This window comes from Coregonus clupeaformis, chromosome 26 (assembly GCF_020615455.1).
Source record: "Coregonus clupeaformis isolate EN_2021a chromosome 26, ASM2061545v1, whole genome shotgun sequence".
Classification (NCBI taxonomy): Eukaryota; Metazoa; Chordata; class Actinopteri; order Salmoniformes; family Salmonidae; genus Coregonus; species Coregonus clupeaformis.
In genome coordinates, this window is record NC_059217.1 from 21115477 (window position 1) to 21138707 (window position 23231).

General features: G+C 45.3%; 1 protein-coding gene across 2 annotated transcripts; it reads right to left on the bottom strand.

The window, feature by feature from the left end:
- Nucleotides 1–2880: 2880 nt before the first annotated feature.
- On the bottom strand, nucleotides 2881–23231 carry LOC121540293 (protein ENL-like). 2 transcript variants are annotated; one of them, XM_041849058.2, is made up of 11 exons: nucleotides 23133–23231; nucleotides 19006–19186; nucleotides 17401–17483; nucleotides 16439–16582; nucleotides 15599–15724; nucleotides 10810–11551; nucleotides 10534–10642; nucleotides 10084–10183; nucleotides 6764–6832; nucleotides 6397–6468; nucleotides 2881–6046 (listed from the first exon to the last, which is right to left on the bottom strand). In XM_041849058.2, exons 1-11 carry the CDS (start codon nucleotides 23142–23144, stop codon nucleotides 5918–5920), a joined length of 1767 nt encoding a protein of 588 aa, XP_041704992.2. In that variant the 5' UTR covers nucleotides 23145–23231; the 3' UTR covers nucleotides 2881–5917. The 2 variants fall into 2 exon arrangements, with proteins under 2 accessions (XP_041704992.2, XP_045063705.1); XM_045207770.1 differs by having other exon boundaries at nucleotides 6755–6832.

Sequence of the window (23231 nt, forward strand, 5' to 3'; positions counted from 1 at the left end):
AAACAAGTATTTGATACACTGCCGATTTTGCAGGTTTTCCTACTTACAAAGCATGTAGAGGTCTGTAATTTTTATCATAGGTACACTTCAACTGTGAGAGACGGAATCTATTTTTATCGCCCTCCAGGTTCCCTTGGAGAGTTCATCAATGAGCTTGACGCCTTGATAAGTTCCTTTCCGGAGGATGGCTCACCCCTCACAGTTCTGGGTGACTTTAACCTCCCTACGTCTACCTTTGACTAATTTCTCTCTGCCTCCTTCTTTCCACTCCTCTCCTCTTTTGACCTCACCCTCTCACTGTCCCCCCCTACTCACAAGGCAGGCAATACGCTTGACCTCATCTTTACTAGATGCTGTTCTTCTACTAATCTCACTGAAACTCCTCCATGTCTCTGACCACTACTGTGTATCCTTTTCTCTCTCGCTCTCCTCCAACACTACTCACTCTGCCTCTACTCAGATGGTAATGCGCCGTCGCAACCTTCGCTCTCTCTCCCGCTACTCTCTCCTCTTCCATCCTATCATCTCTTCCCTCTGCTCAATCCTTCTCCCTCCAATCTCCTGATTCTGCCTCCTCAACCCTCCTCTCCTCCCTTTCTGCATCCTTTGACTCTCTATGTCCCCTATCCTCCCGGCCGGCTCGGTCCTCCCCTCCTGCTCCGTGGCTTGACGACTCATTACGAGCTCACAGAACAGGGCTCCTGGCAGCCGAGGGGAAATGGAGGAAAACTAGACTCCCTGCGCACCTGGCATCTTTTCACTCCCTCCTCTCTACATTTTCTTCCTCTGTTTCTGCTGCTAAAGCCACTTTCTACCACTCTAAATTCCAAGCATCTGCCTCTAACCCTAGGAAGCTCTTTGCCACCTTCTCCTCCCTGCTTTCCTCCACGTGCTCTCACCACTGGTGTCCCCCAGGGCTCAGTTCTAGGCCCTCTCCTATTCTCGCTATACACCAAGTCACTTGGCTCTGTCATATCCTCACATGGCCTCTCCTATCATACGCAGACGACACACAACTAATCTTCTCCTTTCCCCCTTCTGATAACCAGGTGGCGAATCGCATCTCTGCATGTCTGGCAGACATATCAGTGTGGATGACGGATCACCACCTCAAGCTGAACCTCGGCAAGATGGAGCTGCTCTTCCTCCCGGGGAAGGACTGCCCGTTCCATGATCTCGCCATCACGGTTGACAACTCCGTTGTGTCCTCCTCCCAGAGTGCTAAGAGCCTTGGCGTGACCCTGGACAACATCCTGTCGTTCTCCGCTAACATCAAGGCAGTGACCCGATCCTGTAGGTTCATGCTCTACAACATTCGGAGAGTACGACCCTGCCTTACACAGGAAGCGGCACAGGTCCTAATCCAGGCACTTGTCATCTCCTGTCTGGATTACTGCAACTCGCTGTTGGCTGGGCTCCCTGCCTGTGCCATTAAACCCCTACAACTCATCCAGAATGCCACAGCCCGTCTGGTGTTCAACCTTCCCAAGTTCTCTCACGTCACCCCGCTCCTCCGCACACTCCACTGGCTTCCAGTTGAAGCTCGCATCTGCTACAAGACCATGGTGCTTGCCTACGGAGCTGTGAGGGGAACGGCACCTCCGTACCTTCAGGCTCTGATCAGTCCCTACACTCAAACGAGGGCATTGCATTCATTCCCAGTTGTTTTGAACGCGGCATAAACCTTGTCAGCGAAACTGATTGAACTCTGCAGTGCCCGATTCACCCCACAATCTGCTTAACATGAATGACCTCCATGTGACCTATATAATTCACCCCTTCCAATGGAGTCCATCCAGAGTTCAGAAGTTCAAACACTGGCCAACTATGAGCCACAACAACGACAGACAGTACTCAATGACTTTATTAATAATATATGATTTCAAAATAAAAAATAACATTAAAATAACATTTTTGTACTTAATACAACTTGCATTGTATGGCCACATGGTGGCATCGTATGCCAAGTTTAAAATACCAAATCGTGTTGTTCTGCCGTTCAGCCCATGGTAGCACTTTTATCACCCCTTCCCGCCAGCAAAACCTGCCTTGATAAATACAGCTAACCCGTTCCCTGTCACAAACTAGGTTTCCATCCATTTGGCGACAGATTTTCATGCGAATATTCTAAAATCCGCATAAAAACTATATGTGCATTTTCCCACCAGAGATGCGTTACCATCAAATTGACTCGTTGCAGATAAAAGGCTGTGCATGAATACGTAGTTTACATACAAATAAATACCTTTTGCGGTTAAATTACCATGTACCGAATAAAAAATACAATTTAAGGAGAGGGGGAGGGGGGCAGGACAGAGTTCGGGAAATACTGCTATAGCCAACAGCGCATATAGACTACATCAGTCTTTCTTAACTCCGGTCCTCGAGTACCCCCAACAGTACATATTTCTGTTGTGCCCAGGACAAGCATACTTGATTCTAGTTGTCAACTAATCATCAAGCCCTGACCAATTGAATCAGGTGTTTTTGTCCGGGGCTACAATATAAATGTGTGCCGTTGGAGGGTACTGGAGGACCGGAGTTGGGAAACACTGGCCTACGATGAGATTATTATTATGGACAAAATAGCGAGATTATTTGTATTTGTCAAACGGCAGCCGAGCATTGATTATCATGTCACCAGAATAAGACCCTCGATATTTATTAGAAAGGCTCATCACCTTGCACTTTCACCACCCTGTGAAATTCATCAGAATTGATTTAATCTGTAACCTAATAAACTGCATGCTTTTCCGACGAGAATCTGGGTTTAGATAGGTTTATTTCGATATGATGGTTATTATATCAATATTTGCGCATAAAAGCGTTTCCAGGGACATTTCTCGCATAATTCATTTTACCTACACAAAAAGAACCAACTTTGTCGACATTTGGAAAGTTTACCGGAAAATGTTCCGTCTCCAATAGGCCGGTCATTTTTTATCCGACATGTTCTTAACTCGCATAAAAAGGTTGGATGGAAACCTGGTTACAGACACGTATAACAACCACTGACACAGGAAACGCCCCTCTGCCCATGCCACCTCACATTCCTAAGGAACACAAAGTCACCATTCGCTGCTTTTTTGTCTGTTAAATTCCAGAGTAGATAGTCTACCTTTGCTTATCATACATTTAAATCTATATAATATAGTTTGAATTGAAATGGTATATTTTCCTATGGTGTTATTGTTTTAAAGTTTAAGGGATCGAAATTTGATAAAAATACAGATAAATATTGAACCAAAGAGGGGGTGACAGTTTATGCCTGGGCTTCGTAACCATACCTCATAGAGTACGGACAAATAGAACGCTGCCTCACTTTGAGTTAAAAACACTCAAATTATAATAGGACATACACATATGCTCACTGAAAAGTCCACCTTTTCCTCCTTGATATCGACATGGTTAGCTCATACATCAAACATATTCCCAACACCTGTTCCATGGTGTCCAACTGCAACAACTATGATACACAATACAACATTCAGGGAAGTTTTCCTTGATGCAACACTAGAATTAACAGAATTGACAGCATGTTTCTGTATGTATAATGACAAAACATGCCAATACAAATAAAAACAATTAAATAAGAATTTTAAAAAACGTTGGCAAAAAATCTATTTGTATTGCATGTAAATATTGTATAAAATTCTTAAAAATACAGTTTAGATAATTACTTAAGTACTGAAGTCACCACAGCCAAAAGTGCAGAGGTACATAAATAAAAGATTGACTGTTCGTAAATGGTAGGTGGGGTTCTCTGGGAGAACTGCACAGAGCTGCCTGCCACTCAACCCTTCAGCGGCCCCACCCCCCCACACCCTTCACCCTCGTGCCCCCATTCCATGACACAAGGGAAAAACTGAGCGCCCCCGGTCAAGGGGTAGAGTTCATGAACTAGGACTTCGGAGTTAAAAGTTCACACACACAAGAGGACAGCAACGTTCTCTTTTTCCACTCGCTTGACACACACAATCCATCACACTCACAGTTGCAAAGTTCATCTTTTAAAAATCACTTGCAGGGACTTCTGTTGAGATAGGCACACCCAGACAAATAAAGGGGTGGTGGACAGAGCAGAGTGGATGCTGAGAGCAACATAAGGCGGTTGTTGTTTCACTCCAGAACCACACATTGAGTCTTCAACACACCACGCCACGCCACAGCACAGCGCCCTCACAGAGGAGAAGGGGCAGAGATGTGTGTGTGCACTTTGTAGAGCCAGGCAACAGAATGGACATAACTATTAAAGCTATTAGCATTAGAATAAATAAAACTGTTCACGAGGTGAAACAGAAAGAAAGTTTGGGGGGAATGAAGCAGGGAGGGGATCACCCGAAGAGAGGAGAAGACTGACCATTAGTCTGAGTGTGAAACCACAGTGGATGTGAAGGCTAGAGGGGCCAGAGTAAGAGGAAGATGTCTAGCAGATTGACTGAGTGATAGGCCTGGTCTGGCACAGTCCCTTTCCATAGAAAACTACATCTCAGACAACAGAACATGAGCTATACAACCGTTCATATTACGATCTGGAAAGAAAAGGCAATCGTTTGGAGAAGACGCCTGAACTTTCCCTAAAGTACCACTGCTGATGCACAGTGTCTTAGGATTTCTGGAAGGCTTATGTTCCTAATAACAGCAGAGATAGATCACTGGAAGAAGCTTCAAATCTGCAGAGAAACCCCACGAGGAGCATCAACTGATTTCAAGAGAGGGCACTGTTAAGACAAAACTGGAGTTTCAGGCTTCCCAATTAACATTTAGTAACATTTAGTCAGAGGAGGGACTTTGCTCTTTAACCAGTGTCAGTGGACAGACATAAAGGCACTAAGAGGATAGTAGGTTTGTTGCTAGCCCTAGGAAATGAACAGTAATACATTCATAGCTCACAGGTATCTGAACTGCAATCCAAAATATACTCCAAACGTATCAGTACAAAAATTAAATGTAAAAAAGCGTGGCCCCTTTTTTTTCTCGGATCTGGGAGACTATGGCTACTTGTCACGTCTTTTTACCCCCCACCATTAAAAAGGCAATTCAGAAGTGATCCTTTCCCCAGCAGTTGAGCCCTTTCATGCACATCAAGATAGAAGGAAGGGGGGGTCAAGGTTCAGCTTTCAAAGAGAGGGAGTGAAGGGGAACTGAACTGACAAGAGATGAACCCCATCTAAAATACACCACCACCAACAGGCACATACACAACTTAGTGCCTGCATGTGTGAAGACACCCTGGAATGGGACCCAAATGCCTCTCACAGTGTGTGTTTAAGGGCTGTTGCTTGTGCTCAAGCTTAAAGAGTCACTAACCAAAGATATCATCCCCCCTAAAGCCTCTGAAATACTCACCCAGACACACTCTCCCTCACATACGCACGCACAGACAGGAAAATTCCTACAGAGATATGAACTCCAGCTGAGAGGAGGGGGAGGGGAGGAGTGTTGTGTTGTGTGAGTGGGGAGGAAGGAGATAGAGGGGTGAAGTATTGGGTTTGCAAAGGCTAGAAGTGAGGGGGGAGGGCAGGAGGGAGAGTAGAGTGGTCGCATTCCACAGTTCTGCACACAGGCTGCTCTGCTGTTCTCCACAAGAAACATATATAATACATCTCCTGCCAGACCCAGTCCAGACAGGCCAGCTCCTAGTCCTGTCATCTAGTCCAGTCCGGGTTCGAGGGACAGTGGCATAGCTGCTCTCTCTTACTCGGACCTCCTCCTCTCTCCTCCCCTCACCCTGTTCCTCTGTTCTTCTCCAGCGACTAGTGAAAGTGTGTGTTCTGTTGTTGTTCTGTGGTTTAGCTCTGTCTGGTGTGTGGCTGTAGCTTCTGTTACTACCCCCCCCCAGTGGGGGTCCAGGGACTGAGGAGGGAGAGTGGCCACCACCGGCCCTGCCACAATCCCCTGCGCTACAGGCTTGCTGTCACGTGGCTGTGGTCTCCAGGTAGCTCTGTAGTTTGCGGACGGTCGTCTCGTCCAGAGAGAACAGGTCAAAGTCAAAGGTGGTGTTGGTCACGTTGAAGTGGCCCGTCTCCTCAATAAGATTCACTATCTAAGGAGAGAGAGGAGAGGAGGACTTAGATGACGACGATATCACATTGATGATGACACAATAGCGTGGCCTGACAGTAGTGATGCTAGTGGAAAAGTATGTTTTGTAACACATGTATACACCTGACCACACACATGGTGGGTTGGCAGGTAGCTTAGTGGGTAAGAGCGTTGTGCCAGTAACCGAAAGGTCGCTGGTTCTAATCCCCGAGCCGACTAGGTGAAAAATCTGTCGATGTGCCCTTAAGCAAGGCACTTAACCCTAATTGCTCCTGTAAGTCGCTCTGGATAAGAGCGTCTGCTAAATGACTAAAATGTTGAAAAAAAACATGGCTAGTTATGGCTCCATACCTGCTGTAGGACGTTGCGCTCCCTCAGAGCCATCAGTCTGCGGTGGAGATCCACCAGCTCCTCTGTGTAGGCCTGGAGAACAGGAAGAGGGGGGAGTTTGTCGTTAGTGGAGCACTCCTTGAGTCTACAATTAGGTATACGATTACTGATTAACCAGTGTTTTCTACTGCAGTTTTACACCAGGAATGTATGGAGTGGTAAGCTGGTAGTGATATATCTATAATAGTGGTGATAAAGCAGTATTGTAGAATTTGAACAAGAGTATATTGAACACTACACTGGTAATATAACCACTTAATACAGATGTTTGAACACATGAAAAATAAGAAAAAAGGTAATGTAAATTGTGAGTATTTACCCTTCCTACCTTCTCGTATCCTTTCTTCAGCACCTTCTCTGGGCGGCTGCAGATGTCTGGGCTCTTCCTGCCCAAGACCTGCTCAGAGAGAGACGGAACACAGAGACAGAGAGACGGAGGACAGAGGGGAAAGCAGATAAACAGAGATCAGAATGGGAAGGATGGTGCTTTAGGAGAGCAAATATTAAACACACCACCACAGTTTTCTGTTGTGGTGCTAGGAATAAAAAAAACCCACTGCTTAGCCATCAATGATAACTACTGGTAATAACCCAAACGTCAACAAAGTACATTTGTAGAGGTATACCTGTTTGCAGGAGAAATTATCACATATAACTTTATTGCATTTTTGCATTGTAACTTATGACAATGTCCATAATATATCTGCCGCTAATAGTGGAATTATAGTGTTTCACAGTACTACTTACCCGCCAGTGTTGTGATTGGCAGTGATATTTGCCTATTGATTTCTCCCGCCGGAGCGGCATCCACTATTAGCGGCAGATAAAGTTGAAGTCAGAAGTTTACATACACTTAGGTTGGAGTCATTAAAACTTGTTTTTCAACCACTCCACACATTTCTTGTTAACAAACTATAGTTTTGGCAAGTCGTTTAGGACATCTACTTTGACACAAGTAATTTTTCCAACAATTGTTTACAGACAGATTATTTAACTTATAATTCACTGTATCACAATTCCAGTGGGTCAGAAGTTTACATACACTAAGTTGACTGTGCCTTTAAACAGCTTGGAAAATTCCAGAAAATTATGTAATGGCTTTAGAAGCTTCTGATAGGCTAATTGACATCATTTGAGTCAATTGGAGGTGTACCTGTGGATGTATTTCAAGGCCTACCTTCAAACTCAGTGCCTCTTTGCTTGACATCATGGGAAAATCAAAAGAAATCAGCCAAGACCTCAGAAAAAAAATTGTAGACCTCCACAAGTCTGGTTCATCCTTGGGAGCAATTTCCAAACGCCTGAAGGTACCACGTTCATCTGTACAAACAATAGTACGCAAGTATAAACACCATGGGACCACGCAGCCGTCATACCGCTCAAGAAGCAGATGCGTTCTGTCTCCTAGAGATGAACGTACTTTGGTGCGAAAAGTGCAAATCAATCCCAGAACAACAGCAAAGGACCTTGTGAAGATGCTGGAGGAAACAGGTACAAAATGATCTATATCTGGCCGCTCAACCTGGAAGAAGCCACTGCTCCAAAACCACCATAAAAAAAGCCAGACTACGCTTTGCAACTGCACATGGGGACAAAGATCGCACTTTTTGGAGAAATGTCCTCTGGTCTGACGAAACAAAAATAGAACTGTTTGGCCATAATGACCATCGTTATGTTTGGAGGATGGGGGGGCTTGCAAGCCGAAGAACACCATCCCAACCATGAAGCACGGGGGTGGCAGCATCATGCTGTGGGGGTGCTTTGCTGTAGGAGGGACTGGTGCACTTCACAAAATAGATGGCATCATGAGGAAGGAAAATTATTTGGATATATTGAAGCAACATCTCAAGACATCAGTCAGGAAGTTAAAGCATGGTCGCAAATGGGTCTTCCAAATGGACAATGACCCCAAGCATACTTCCAAAGTTGTGGCAAAATGGCTTAAGGACAACAAAGTCAAGGTATTGGAGTGGCCATCACAAAGCCCTGACCTCAATCCTATAGAAAGTTTGTGGGCAGAACTGAAAAAGCATGTGCGAGCAAGGAGGCCTACAAACCTGACTCAGTTACACCAGCTCTGTCAGGAGGAATGGGCCAAAATTCACCCAACTTATTGTGGGAAGCTTGTGTAAGGCTACCCGAAATGTTTGACCCAAGTTAAACAATTTAAAGGCAACGCTACCAAATACTGATTAAGTGTATGTAAACTTCTGACCCACTGGGAATGTGATGAAAGAAATAAAAGCTGAAAGAAATAATTCCCTCTACTATTATTCTGACATTTCACATTCTTAAAATAAAGTGGTGATCCTAACTGACCTAAGACAGGGAATTTTTTACTAGGATTAAATGTCAGGAATTGTGAAAAACTGAGTTTAAATGTTTTCGGCTAAGGTGTATGTAAACTTCCGACTTCAACTGTATATTATGGACATTTTCTGAAATTACAATGCAAAAATTATCTACAATTCTGTGTGTGAATTTAATGATGGGGCTTTTGTCAGAGGAGAGAAAATAGAGATAGAAATCTGGAGTGACAATGGAGATGGAGAAAACAGTCCAGTCCTGGAAGAGATTAGAGGAGCCGTGTTTTACCTTGTTATTGGAGGAGCCGTGTTTTACCTTGTTATTGGAGGAGCCGTGTTTTACCTTGTTATTGGAGGAGCCGTGTTTTACCTCGTTATTGGAGGAGCCGTGTTTTACCTCGTTATTGGAGGAGCCGTGTTTTACCTTGTTATTGGAGGAGCCGTGTTTTACCTCGTTATTGGAGGAGCCGTGTTTTACCTCGTTATTGGAGGAGCCGTGTTTTACCTCGTTATTGGAGGAGCCGTGTTTTACCTCGTTATTGGAGGAGCCGTGTTTTACCTTGTTATTGGAGGAGCCGTGTTTTACCTCGTTATTGGAGGAGCCGTGTTTTACCTTGTTATTGGAGGAGCCGTGTTTTACCTTGTTATTGGAGGAGCCGTGTTTTACCTTGTTATTGGAGGAGCCGTGTTTTACCTCGTTATTGGAGGAGCCGTGTTTTACCTTGTTATTGGAGGAGCCGTGTTTTACCTTGTTATTGGAGGAGCCGTGTTTTACCTTGTTATTGGAGGAGCCGTGTTTTACCTCGTTATTGGAGGAGCCGTGTTTTACCTTGTTATTGGAGGAGCCGTGTTTTACCTTGTTATTGGAGGAGCCGTGTTTTACCTTGTTATTGGAGGAGCCGTGTTTTACCTTGTTATTGGAGGAGCCGTGTTTTACCTTGTTATTGGAGGAGCCGTGTTTTACCTTGTTATTGGAGGAGCTGTGTTTTACCTTGTTATTGGAGGAGCTGTGTTTTACCTTGTTATTGGAGGAGCCGTGTTTTACCTTGTTATTGGAGGAGCCGTGTTTTACCTTGTTATTGGAGGAGCCGTGTTTTACCTTGTTATTGGAGGAGCTGTGTTTTACCTTGTTATTGGAGGAGCTGTGTTTTACCTTGTTATTGGAGGAGCCATGTTTTACCTTGTTATTGGAGGAGCTGTGTTTTACCTCGTTATTGGAGGAGCTGTGTTTTACCTCGTTATTGGAGGAGCTGTGTTTTACCTTGTTATTGGAGGAGCCATGTTTTACCTTGTTATTGGAGGAGCTGTGTTTTACCTCGTTATTGGAGGAGCTGTGTTTTACCTTGTTATTGGAGGAGCTGTGTTTCTGTGGAGGCGGCACCGGGTCTCGACTGGGGCGGTGCGAGCCGTCACTGCTGTCACTCTCGCTGTCCAGGCTCAGTCTGACAGGGAACAGGAGGGCAAAGGTCAGAAAGGCAGAAAGCTATTTAGCACAGGGAGCCTGTGTATGTAGGTGGTGGGTGGACACACATGTTTTGTAAAAGGATCAACAACTCCAATCAGTGTTTGCAGCTCAAATTATTAAAATCTTTAAAGATTTCCTTCGACAAACTGTAACACCTATAAAGAACGGCCAACACACATATGTGCTTATTTGCTAGAGATGTGTTTCATAAGTGCCACAAACATCAGTAGACTAACTGGTGAAAATGACCTAACTACAGAAGCATCAGAGGTCTATGACACAGTAAGGTAAAGAGTGAGAAATTGAGAGAAATTGAGAGAGACTGACCGTGAGTCACGGTTGGGCGGGTTGGTCTTGACAGGCGTCCCTTCCTCTGAGCTGCTGTCGTCATCTGACTCCTCTGACTGTAGGTCCTCCACCATAGAGCGCAGCGGGCCTAGAGTAGATGTACACACCGTCAACAGAGAACACTTGCTAAATCCACAGTACTATTCCTACATTAAAGCACAAACCAGGCCCCCTAAAGACATCCAATGTGTCAGAATGTCCTCTCCAGTGGATGTGTAAATTCCATGTTATCTGTCTAGAGAATGATAGGCTTACCTTGGCCTTGTTTCTGTCCAGGCTCAAAGTCAGATTCTGAGCTGGAATCAGAGCTGGAGCTGGAGTTAGAAGGACTGGAGGGGGCTGACTGCTCTGATTTGGACGAGGCTTCATCCTCAGAGTTGGACTCGTCAGACTCAGGCAGCTTCTTGGGCTCCTTGACCTCCTGAGTGTCGGCCTTGCTGCCCTTGGGCCAGCGACCCTCCTTGGGGGGTTTCTTCTCTGGGAAGCCAGGGGCGGCTGCAGACGACGAGGAGACCCGGGGAGAGGCTCCGGTGAAGGCCACTGCAGCTGCCCCTTTAGAGCCCTCTGAGCTGCTCTTCTTCTGCTTCTTGGCACTGGGTTTGGGAGACTCCACGGTGGAAGGCCGCTTCCCGGGGCCTTTGGACTCCAGCGGGCCCCCTCCTCCTCCTCCCCCACCACCCCCTCCCCCCCCTCCTTTGGGGGACATGCCCTCCATCTTGGCCTCCTTCAGGGTGAGTTTGGGCTCTTTGAAGGCGGCCTTGGGAAGGACCTTGCCCTCATCTTTGACTTTGATCTCTGCTGGCTTCTTGGAAGAGGAGGAAGAGGAGGGCTCGCGGGCGCACTTGCTGCTGATTCCTCCTCCCCCGTCGCGGTCGCTGTCGCCCTTGGACCCCGCCTTGCTCTCAGAGTCTTTACGGGGGCGTTCGCGGTGCTCCTTGGTCAGCTTGTGGGACTTCGGCCCTTTATTGCTGCCTCCACTGCCCTCTTTACTGGGCTCCTAAAAACAGGGACAATTACACATGATATCAAACTCACATCCCTATTCAATTAGGTGCTGGGCTGTAAATATATATAATAAAGATAAGTATGGTCCATTCACTCAGGTGCTCCGCCACCTATTTCTTGATTGTCAGCAAAGAAAGATCTGAGTGGGAGCATCATACCTGAGCAGATCCATCACTATGACAATCACTCCACTGTCAATGCACTTAGCCAAAGGCCCACTGAAGGACTGCCATTCACCTCCTGTGATCCTTATCATTCCACAACATCAGAGTATGTGAGCGGAGCTGGAGCGAGGAACGTCCCCAATTTGACTGGAGCGAGATTCCCAAAGGCTAGAGCGTCGGCCTTCCCGCCTGCTCCAATAGCGCTCATTTCACCAGCTCAGGGCATGCCCGGCCCAGCATGCATTTGTAGTCTACTTGTGTGCTGCTATAGCCCCTTGCTTTAGCTACTGTCATGGAGTTCACTAAATATTTTCATAAAGAAACTGATAAAACACACAGGTGAAAAATCAAGGTGACTTACAAAGATAAGGACCAAGAGCAAGAGGGAGTTCGGTGATGTAATGTCCACAAATAAAGAATAATTGTGCTTCTGAAAAGACACATAACCCGAAAGCATGATGGTGTAGTTACTACATGCACATGCTAAAAGAAAGGAACGAGGTGGGTAGCTAATTAAGTGTGTCATTGTAGCAAATTATTTATATACAAAAAAATCAGATCTCTTAAAAGAGATCCTTTATTTTTGTTATATTATCTATACATTTGGCCATCATTGATTTTGGCCCAATTGGCCTGGCATATTCCAACTTACAAGAAGCTTTCTGTTTTGATTGGGTTATTTTGCCTAAACCTTTAGGCCTACACATATATATACACATATATACACACACACACACACACACACATACATACATACATACATACATACATACATACAGTGAGGGAAAAAAGTATTTGATCCCCTGCTGATTTTGTACGTTTGCCAACTGACAAATAAATGATCAGTCTATAATTTTAATGGTAGGTTTATTTGAACAGTGAGAGACAGAATAACAACAAATAAATCCAGAAAAAACGCATGTCAAAAATGTTATAAATTGATTTGCATTTTAATGAGGGAAAGAAGTATTTGACCCCCTCTCAATCAGAAAGATTTCTGGCTCCCAGGTGTCTTTTATACAGGTAACGAGCTGAGATTAGGAGCACACTCTTAAAGGGAGTGCTCCTAATCTCAGTTTGTTACCTGTATAAAAGACACCTGTCCACAGAAGCAATAAATCAATCAGATTCCAAACTCTCCACCATGGCCAAGACCAAAGAGCTCTCCAAGGATGTCAGGGACAAGATTGTAGACCTACACAAGGCTGGAATGGGCTACAAGACCATCGCCAAGCAGCTTGGTGAGAAGGTGACAACAGTTGGTGCGATTATTCGCAAATAGAAGAAACACAAAAGAACTGTCAATCTCCTCGGCCTGGGGCTCCATGCAAGATCTCACCTCGTGGAGTTGCAATGATCATGAGAACGGTAAGGAATCAGCCCAGAACTACACGGGAGGATCTTGTCAATGATCTCAAGGCAGCTGGAACCATAGTCACCAAGAAAACAATTGGTAACACACTACGCCGTGAAGGACTGAATCCTGCAGCGCCCGCAAGGTCCCCCGCTCAAGAAAGCACATATACAGGGTCGTCTGAAGTTTGCCAATGAACATCTGAATGATTCAGAGGAGAACTGGGTGAAAGTGTTGTGGTCAGATGAGACCAAAATCGAGCTCTTTGGCATCAACTCAACTCGCTGTGTTTGGAGGAGGAGGAATTCTGCCTATGACCCCAAGAACACCATCCCCACCGTCAAACATGGAGGTGGAAACATTATGCTTTGGTAGTTTTTTCTGCTAAGGGGACAGGACAACTTCACCGCATCAAAGGGACGATGGACGGGGCCATGTACCGTCAAATCTTGGTTGAGAACCTCCTTCCCTCAGCCAGGGCATTGAAAATGGGTCGTGGATGGGTATTCAAGCATGACAATGACCCAAAACACACGGCCAAGGCAACAAAGGAGTGGCTGAAGAAGAAGCACATTAAGGTCCTGGAGTGGGCTAGCCAGTCTCCAGACCTTATTCCCATAGAAAATCCATGGAGGGAGCTGAAGGTTCGAGTTGCCAAACATCAGCCTCGAAACCTTAATGACTTGGAGAAGATCTGCAAAGAGGAGTGGAACAAAATCCCTCCTGAGATGTGTGCAAACCTGGTGGGCAACTACAAGAAACGTCTGACCTCTGTGATTGCCGACAAGGGTTTTGCCACCAAGTACTAAGTCATGTTTTGCAGAGAGGTCAAATACTTATTTCCCTCATTAAAATGCAAATCAATTTATAAAAAAATTTTACATGCGTTTTTCTGGATTATTTTGTTGTTATTCTGTCTCTCACTGTTCAAATAAACCTACCATTAAAATTATAGACTGATCATTTCTTTGTCAGTGGGCAAACGTACAAAATCAGCAGGGGATCAAATACGTTTTTCCCTCACTGTATATATGTAGGCCTAAAGGTTTAGGCAAAATAACCCAATCAAAACAGAAAGCTTCTTGTAAATTGGAATATGCCAGGCCAATATATATATATATATTTTTTTTAAATAAAAACTCTGCATCCCTGCCCAGCCTGGCAAGAATGGCCAAAAGTGTGTTTAGCATCCCCAGTAGCTTTGCAAGCGCGGAGAGGATATTCTCCACTGCTGGCCTGCTCTCCAGGCACCATCGCATGAGCTTGAAGCTACAGACTCTGGCCAAACTGGTGTTTGAATTCAAAAGGCACTGTAGACATTTACGTTTTACATTACATTTATGTCATTTAGCAGACGCTCTTATCCAGAGCGACTTACAGTTAGTGAATACATATTTTTTATTTTAAAAATTTATACTGGCCCCCCATGGGAATCGAACCCACAACCCTGGCGTTGCAAACGCCATACTCTATCAACTGAGCTACATCCCTGCCGGCCATTCCCTCCCCTACCCTGGACGACGCTGGGCCAATTGTGCGCCGCCCATGAGTCTCCCGGTCGCGGCCGGCTACGACAGAGCCTGGATTCGAACCAGGATCTCTAGTGGCACAGTTAGCACTGCGATGCAGTGCCTTAGACCACTGCGCCACTCAGGAGCTCAGTAGACTGAGCCTAATAAGGCATTTTCCATTTAATTTGTATTTAATTCTAAGTAAGTCACAGCCAATATAACCAATTTATAGACTATAATGATTTAATACTACGAAACGTTGTTTAAATGCTGAGCGCTTAATGTCCCTGACTCCTTACCTTAGTGTGTTGCACTCGCAAATGCTTCACAATGTATTTCTTTGTAGGCTATAGCCTTGAAATAATATAGCCTAAATAATTCATTTCCGTTCCTTCTTAGGCTCCCTGTCTGGCTCCTGACCTATTTAGAGTGTTTATATGCTGTTTAATATGACATGTAGCCTATTTATACAATGTGCGCTTCTTACATTCACCGTTTCATGTTTGTCAAAATACTTTTCATTCAAATCATATGGTTTGGTTTAAATACTTCAAAACCAAAATGGTAGGTCCAGGTAGTCACAAAAATAGATGGGTGTTGGTTAAATTGTGATTTTAATAAATGGAGCGGCAGCTCAACTCCGCTCACATACTCTGCACAACATGCATGCACGTATCCATACGCAGAACATTGATCGTCCATGTTGATACTATGATAATTCAACAGAGCGGTAAATGCAAAACCAGGATTGGATGTTTGTAATCATGCAGGTGTATTTGGGATCATCTGTGACCTAGAGTAGGCAGCAGAAGTCCAGCTGAATTAATGAAAGGATCCCATTATATGATTAGACTGGGGGGGGAAGACACACACAGGTTTCCTGTCCCTTATCTCAACTGTACTCTACTCTCCTATTCTCCCTACCCTATGCTGTATTGACTGGTTGAGCAATACTATACAGATTCCTACTCCTTTCTTATCAGTGTACTAGGCTAAGAAGTGCTGCTAACCTTTGATCCATGGGAGGTCTTGGTCTTCTTGGGGTCTGAGAAGGCAGACAGTGGGATGGTGGGGAGCATGGGGTAGTCTGGACTGGGCCTCGACACCGCCTCCGCCCCTTCAGGCACCACCATGACCTGAGAGAGAGACAAACAGGGAGAAGAGTGAGAACAAACACACCAGGGTTGGGGTCAATTCAGAATTGAGTTGCGATTTGCTCTTTAATTAGTAGAAATTGCTTATTTTTTCTACACATCACCATAGAAATGTTTATTTTACATCATGTTTGGTTATCAATACCATGTAGTATAAGGTTGAAGCATAACATTTCATTTTTTAAACTCATTGTCCTAAAACAATTTTAAATAATTAAAGTGGTCTGAAAATATTCTAAGATCATGTTGTGGGTTGTCTATAACCATTCATAATTCCCTTAATGTTTTTCAATATCAGAATACATTTCCCAGAATTCATTACATCAAACACTGCAGTATGGAAGAAAACAATCTAACATCTCATGACAAAGAAAATACTGTTTGACATCTGAGTTATAATCAAACTAATATGTGAAATGGTATGTGTATTCTTTGCATTAATAAGTGACATTTCCTTTTGATAAAATATTTGTCAAATGAATGAGACTTTCATGTTTCATGTGTTAGTTGAATTGGTTTGAATTAAATTCTACTTCCTTCAATTCAAATTCTGCTTCCTGTGGGGTGTGGCCAATTCCAATTAATTGTTTGAATTCAATTCAACCCTGAAACACAGACAATGTTCCCTCTTGCCATTCCATTTCCCACTTATTCCAACCAATCCCACATCCACCCTGTACCCCATCCCCAGCTCACCCCTCCAGCCTTGACCAACTTGCGTCTGAACTCCCGGGTGGGGTTGTTAAAGGTGAGCTTTTCACAGCGCAGGTGATTGACAGGGGGGTTCCCCTCCAGGTTCAGGAAGAGGTCATAGTTGAAGCACACCTTCTTGGGCTCCTCCTGTAAATAATAATGAATTCACATATCTAATTAGCCCAGCGCCACCGAGCCCTGTTAAGCCCTTATCCGAATATTATCAGCTAACAGTAAGAATAAGCGATTCCCCGACCAAGTCAATAAGAGGCATGCCTGGAGTGCACACTCTGATAAGCGCTAACATTCCACATTGGGAGAGAACTTCAGCAAACAGTATGACATTTTGGTAAACAAGTGGATTCTTTCTGATCACCCGCCACTTTCAGATCATGCCAGGAGTCATAGGGTTACAGATACAGGACACAGTAAAAACATTCACAGCAGACATACCAGATAAACGTAAGGCCTTTTTAAAACAGGCGCTACAGTGACATGAAGAGGAGTTGCAGCCAGACAGAGACAGCTGACAAGACACCAGCCAGACCAGCAGCCAAAGGCCCACTACCAGCATGACCAGTGTCACCACACACAGCCCCAGTATCACATGCACCTAAACCTGGTGTCGACACCCACACAAATACTGTCACATGACAGACTAAAAGCAGAACATGAACCATTGAGGAAATTAAACAACAGACACATGCGCGCATGTTGAATACCAACCAAATGACATGAATATTGACCAACGACCCTCAGAAAAACACCCATCTTATTCAGATTGTGCCGGTTAATATAAACAAGCCATTGTAGGAGAACTATATCAGATTTGATTTCAGGAAAAGGCCTAGAGCACCAGAGGAACTCTAATCCATTAGGAATCACGTAACAGTGGCCCATATCCTGAGGGATAGATTGACACTGTTAACATAGTACCATTACAGAGGCTCTGACGGAGCTCTCACCTTGTTCTTGAAGTAGACCTCGATGGGCATGAGGAACCCAGCGTAGCCCGACTCCTCCACTTTGTATGGTGGCTCCTTGCATACTGCAGAAACAACACCGGCACAGCATCAACATACATTCAGGAGGATAACATCAATGGCCATTGCTAGAAGGCTAATGGTGAACTAGCTCCAGCCTCCCATAGAGAGCCAGTCATTACAACCTGAAGGTAAAAGCTTATGGGAGCAATAATGTGCAATAACCATAATGACTGTGGACAGTGACACAAAGATTTGCAGTGACTTAATGAGGAGAGATGTGCCTGGTCTGGAGTACACCATAGAAGACATAATGTTTATTGACGTTCAGCACGAATGGACAAAATCTGACCGAGCAACATGCATGTTTGATGTAGTAGGTAACCCTCTGTAGGCCTTGTGTGTTTGCACTACACGCTACCGCAGAATACATTTTACAATATTGATTTAAACTGTTGTCAAGGTGAATCCAAGGTGAATCCCCCCCCCAAACTTTGGTTCTGAAATCCCCATCACCCACTAATTAACTTGCATTTTTTGCAGATTAAGTGTGAGCTAGTAATGCATCAATATTTATCGTTTACAAATTAGCAATGACATAGCCAATGAATATATAGCTAGCACAACTTTGGATTTCAGCCCCATCTCAAAATCAAATGGTTTTGACCGTTTGGACATTTTTAACTGAGAGATCTTCTCTTCTCCTCTCACGTCGGCCATGCAGTGCGCCTCACAAAGGTGATGAATGTCCTCATTTTGAAATTATCAAATGTACCATGTATATCTAAAAATGACCATATACACTGAATTTTTAAAGCAAAACTACCAAAAATATTGCTGATGGTGAACATGAACAATCAAAATAAATTATATTGTACGCCTTGTTCAGCAGGTATAGCCAGATGAGAGATGTCTCTCCAGTAGCTTACTTGGGTAAAACACCATTTCCAACAGTGCATAGCTAACAGTAACCTAGGAAATTACATAGTTTGGCACTAAACTAATAACGCTTAATATCACACTAGCCATTTTATCATTTCAATGCTGAAGGTGCCGCGCAGATGTGCAAGATCAGGAACAGGCCACCTACCTCGCGTTGGTCAGCGTGCAAAGCTGGGCACAGCGCACAGTTTGACTAGGCTATTGATATTGTCTGGGGTTGTTCGGAATGCAAAATTACTTCTAGATCAATGACTGTCAACACAGTTACATGCAGTTCGACACCGAAGGAGAGGACGCATCAGTTGTCACAAAATATGAGGTATTTTCAGAAGGTAGAAAGAATGTAACGAGCAAAAAAATGTAGGAGCTGGTGATTCATAACGTTTTAGTCGATTTTCTGACCTATGCATGCTGCATTTGGATCGGTTCAGGGTCCATGGACCGATGCACTTCTATCTTAAACATTTGAATCGGGGACCGATGCGTATCAGTGAATTGTTACATCCCTAGTGAATCCCCTCTCCCCTCCCCAGACAAAAACAAACAAAGTAATCATAGAACCAGTTTCAGCCAGGTTTGTGTGTGTGTGTGTGTGTTTGCGCACGAGCAAGTGTTGTTGTTGCAAGTTTGTTTTGTCCGACCCACCTCTCTTGGGTTTGGGGAAGCTCTCGTGCAGCCGGAAGACGACCTTCTCCACAAAGTGTTGTATGTCCCCCGTCTCAGGCCCTCGCACAAACACCATCCAGTCATGGGTGAAGCCCTCCGAGGTCACCTTCTTTCTCAACTGGGCTCGGTGTCCTAGCTCCAGCTTCACCTGCACTGTGCACTGCAGACACAGAGACAAGGTCAGACATACAAAAAAAGCTATTAGCACCTGAAATTGATCACTCATCGCAAGTTAGTAGCTAAGATAGGAAATAGTTTAGTTTATGGAAATTACAATTATTTGATACTACAATTTCAAAAAGGTTTGTTTTTCTGGGATGGTCACATCAGAAACTACACGGACTGTGATTCGTTACCGAGAACAATGATAGTAGTTGGACGGACATCCAAATGACATGCTGCAGCGATCGGGACAGCTACTAAAGAGGGATTGGGGGGAGGGACAGCTACTAAAGAGGGATTGAGGGGGAGGGACAGCTACTAAAGAGGGATTGGGGGAGGGACAGCTACTAAAGAGGGATTGGGGGGGAGGGACAGCTACTAAAGAGGGACTGGGGGGGGAGGGACAGCTACTAAAGAGGGATTGGGGGGAGGGACAGCTACTAAAGAGGGATTGTGGGGGGGGACAGCTACTAAAGAGGGATTGTGGGGGGGGACAGCTACTAAAGAGGAATTTGGGGGGAGGGACAGCTACTAAAGAGGAATTGGGGGGAGGGACAGCTACTAAAGAGGGATTGGGGGGGGGGGACAGCTACTAAAGAGGGATGGGGGGAGGGGGGAGGGACAGCTACTAAAGAGGGATTGTGGGGGGGACAGCTACTAAAGAGATTTTGGGGGAGGGACAGCTACTAAAGAGGGATTGGGGGGAGGGACAGCTACTAAAGAGGGATTGGGGGGAGGGACAGCTACTAAAGAGGGATTGTGGGGGGGGGGGGAGGGACAGCTACTAAAGAGGGATTGTGGGGGGGGGGACAGCTACTAAATAGGGATTGTGGGGGGGGACAGCTACTAAAGAGGGATTGTGGGGGGAGGGACAGCTACTAAAGAGGGATTGTGGGGGGAGGGACAGCTACTAAAGAGGGATTGTGGGGGGGAGGGGCAGCTACTAAAGAGGGATTGTGGGGGGAGGGGCAGCTACTAAAGAGGGATTGTGGGGGGAGGGACAGCTACTAAAGAGGGATTGTGGGGGGAGGGACAGCTACTAAAGAGGGATTGTGGGGGGGAGGGACAGCTACTAAAGAGGGATTGTGGGGGGAGGGGCAGCTACTAAAGAGGGATTGTGGGGGGAGGGGCAGCTACTAAAGAGGGATTGTGGGGGGAGAGGGGAGGGACAGCTACTAAAGAGGGATTGTGGGGGGAGGGGCAGCTACTAAAGAGAGATTGTGGAGGGAGGGACAGCTACTAAAGAGGGATTGTGGGGGGGAGGGACAGCTACTAAAGAGGGATTGTGGGGGGAGGGGCAGCTGCTAAAGAGGGATTGTGGGGGGAGGGGCAGCTACTAAAGAGGGATTGTGGGGGAGGGGCAGCTACTAAAGAGGGATTGTGGGGGGAGGAGGGACAGCTACTAAAGAGGGATTGTGGGGGAGGGACAGCTACTAAAGAGGAATTGTGGGGGGAGGGGGACAGCTACTAAAGAGGGATTGTGGGGGGAGGGACAGCTACTAAAGAGGGATTGTGGGGGGAGGGACAGCTACTAAAGAGGAATTGTGGGGGGAGGGACAGCTACTAAAGAGGGATTGTGGGGGGAAAACAGCTACTAAAGAGGAATTGTGGGGGGAGGGGGACAGCTACTAAAGAGGGATTGTGGGGGGAGGGACAGCTACTAAAGAGGGATTGTGGGGGGAGGGACAGCTACTAAAGAGGAATTGTGGGGGGAGGGACAGCTACTAAAGAGGGATTGTGGGGGGAGGAGGGACAGCTACTAAAGAGGGATTGTGGGGGAGGGACAGCTACTAAAGAGGGATTGTGTGGGGGGGCAGCTACTAAAGAGGAATTGGGAAAAGAGAGAGAGGGACAAGGGGACAGAAAAGGCACTTTATGTCCAGGCCTGAAGAATGTGGGGATTTGGCGCCTTCTCTCCACAGTGCTCGTGAGCTGTGACTGAGTGGAGGGATTAGGGGACAGGATTGAGATGAGTTGGTCTGGGACTGAGCCTCACACACACCCAGCCCTGGCGTCTTGCCCGGCCATTCTGTGGCAGTAATGCCCTTAAACTCCAGACGCCACCACACCCTGGTTCAGCGCAGCAGCCATTGAGCCCCTCCCCATCGACCAACCAGCTCCCCAGGATTACTGGCATCACCAAATACAGCTCAGAGACGACCCCATTCATACACTGAGATTATCACAAACAAAATAGGTCCGTGATGGTTGGCATTGACAATGACTCGAGGAAAAAGACAAGAGCACCGTCTACCCTGATGCTCACGGAATAAAGATTCTTGATTCATTTGAAACATTTATGGAGACAGAATGACGTTCAGTAACTTAATTTGGTTCACTTCCCTGCCACAACAGAGAGATAAAAAAATACATTGAGCCCCCATCTAAAATGGATATTCTGAAGGGAAATGCCCTACTTCGCAGACAAGCAGGCTCTCACAACAATGAACCCACACGTGCCATGAAAATAACACCCCTCATGACTAAATTAGGCCTAATCTCCACTAAGGGAAAAATCATCTGAAAGTCTCCTTTGATGAGGCACACAGACAAAAAATTAAAATTGGCAAATGTTGCTGCGCTCCCTCTGAAAACAACCTGCTTCTCGCTGCTCGAAGACAACAGACTACTCTATCAACAGACCACAACAGGACACACCTGCAGCACTTTGAGCTCTGTACAGGTGGGCAGGCCCACCAGACACCACAGCCCTTACAGAGATCACACTCCAGTATACTCCAATTATAAAACCATCTCTGGTGCATTATTGTGAACTGAACTGTGATTTCATGATATGGCACAAATCGTACAATGATAGAGTACAGACTAGACGTCATGGTGCACAACAACGAACATCAGTATTCTTTATGACATTTCCAGAAATAAGGCATGTAGCCAGTGGGCATTTAGCAAAAAAACAATTTGTGATGGTCTAGATTTTAGACATACGTTTATTTATAAAAAAAGTCTACATCCCATACAAACAAAACTTGAAAAGCACAAAAATACAATTAGTATGTCCTTAGGTGTTTCATGGTTGTTGATGGTGTACAGTTTTGTATTGTTTGCCATTGAGTAATTGGGTTAAACCGGATAAAACGATTAGTCCTTCCTTGTCGTCACGGAATTACACTGTTTGCATGCTTCAAAGGGGGTAACACCGGACAGTGACATGTTCCCACAAGTGGATTCTATGAGTCACTTTGATATGGAAATAGAGTTTGCGTTATCATGATGAGCATGAAAACTCCTACCTAGCTAGAGTAACAGCGGGTCAGAGTTACTGTTATGATATTTGAAAAAGATAAGATGGCCTACTAAGACAATGTGGACATGCATGGACGTTCCATAGCTTTCCCCCCAACCAACCACAGTATCCAGATAGCTGTTACACAATTTGTATGTCTAGGATTTTCAAATATCTTCATCAGTACAGAATCTTTGCCTTTAAACTGGTGATGTAATTCCCGCTTTTCAATTCCAATTCGTCGCCGCTAGATACACACCCCTCCTTCCCTCCCCTCCCCTCCACCCAGACCTGGAAAGAGCAATCCTTTCCACCGGCGTCTTGTAGCAGCTATTTACGTAGCTAGCGAAGGGCCGAGAACCCTAGCAGGTAGTAGCTCGTGCTAAATTAGGTTATGAACCCGGTAAGGAGTAAGTTATACATCTTACTTTCTCAATATATAAGGCCATAACACACAAGCAGGCAATAAATCCCTTTGTGTGCCCGTCTGATTGTGTGGCTAGCTAGCAATGCTGAGTTAGGCTAACGTTAGCCATCAAATACCGATGTATGCGAGTGTCGCTAGCTAGCCAACTATGAGTTCGATTAGCATGATTTTTTCGAGCACCAGGCATTCATTCTTGTCCCTGGCACAGCCTTCTAGTATTTTTTCGGTTAAAAGTTCAGGATTCACGAGGGGGCACAAAAGTCACTTTACCTGATTCTCCATTATTCTGTGGCTTCAGTGATTCTTCTAACGTTATTTATTTACAGCGGCGTTTCGCGAGGTTATTCCCTGCTCCTCATTGTGTGTCAA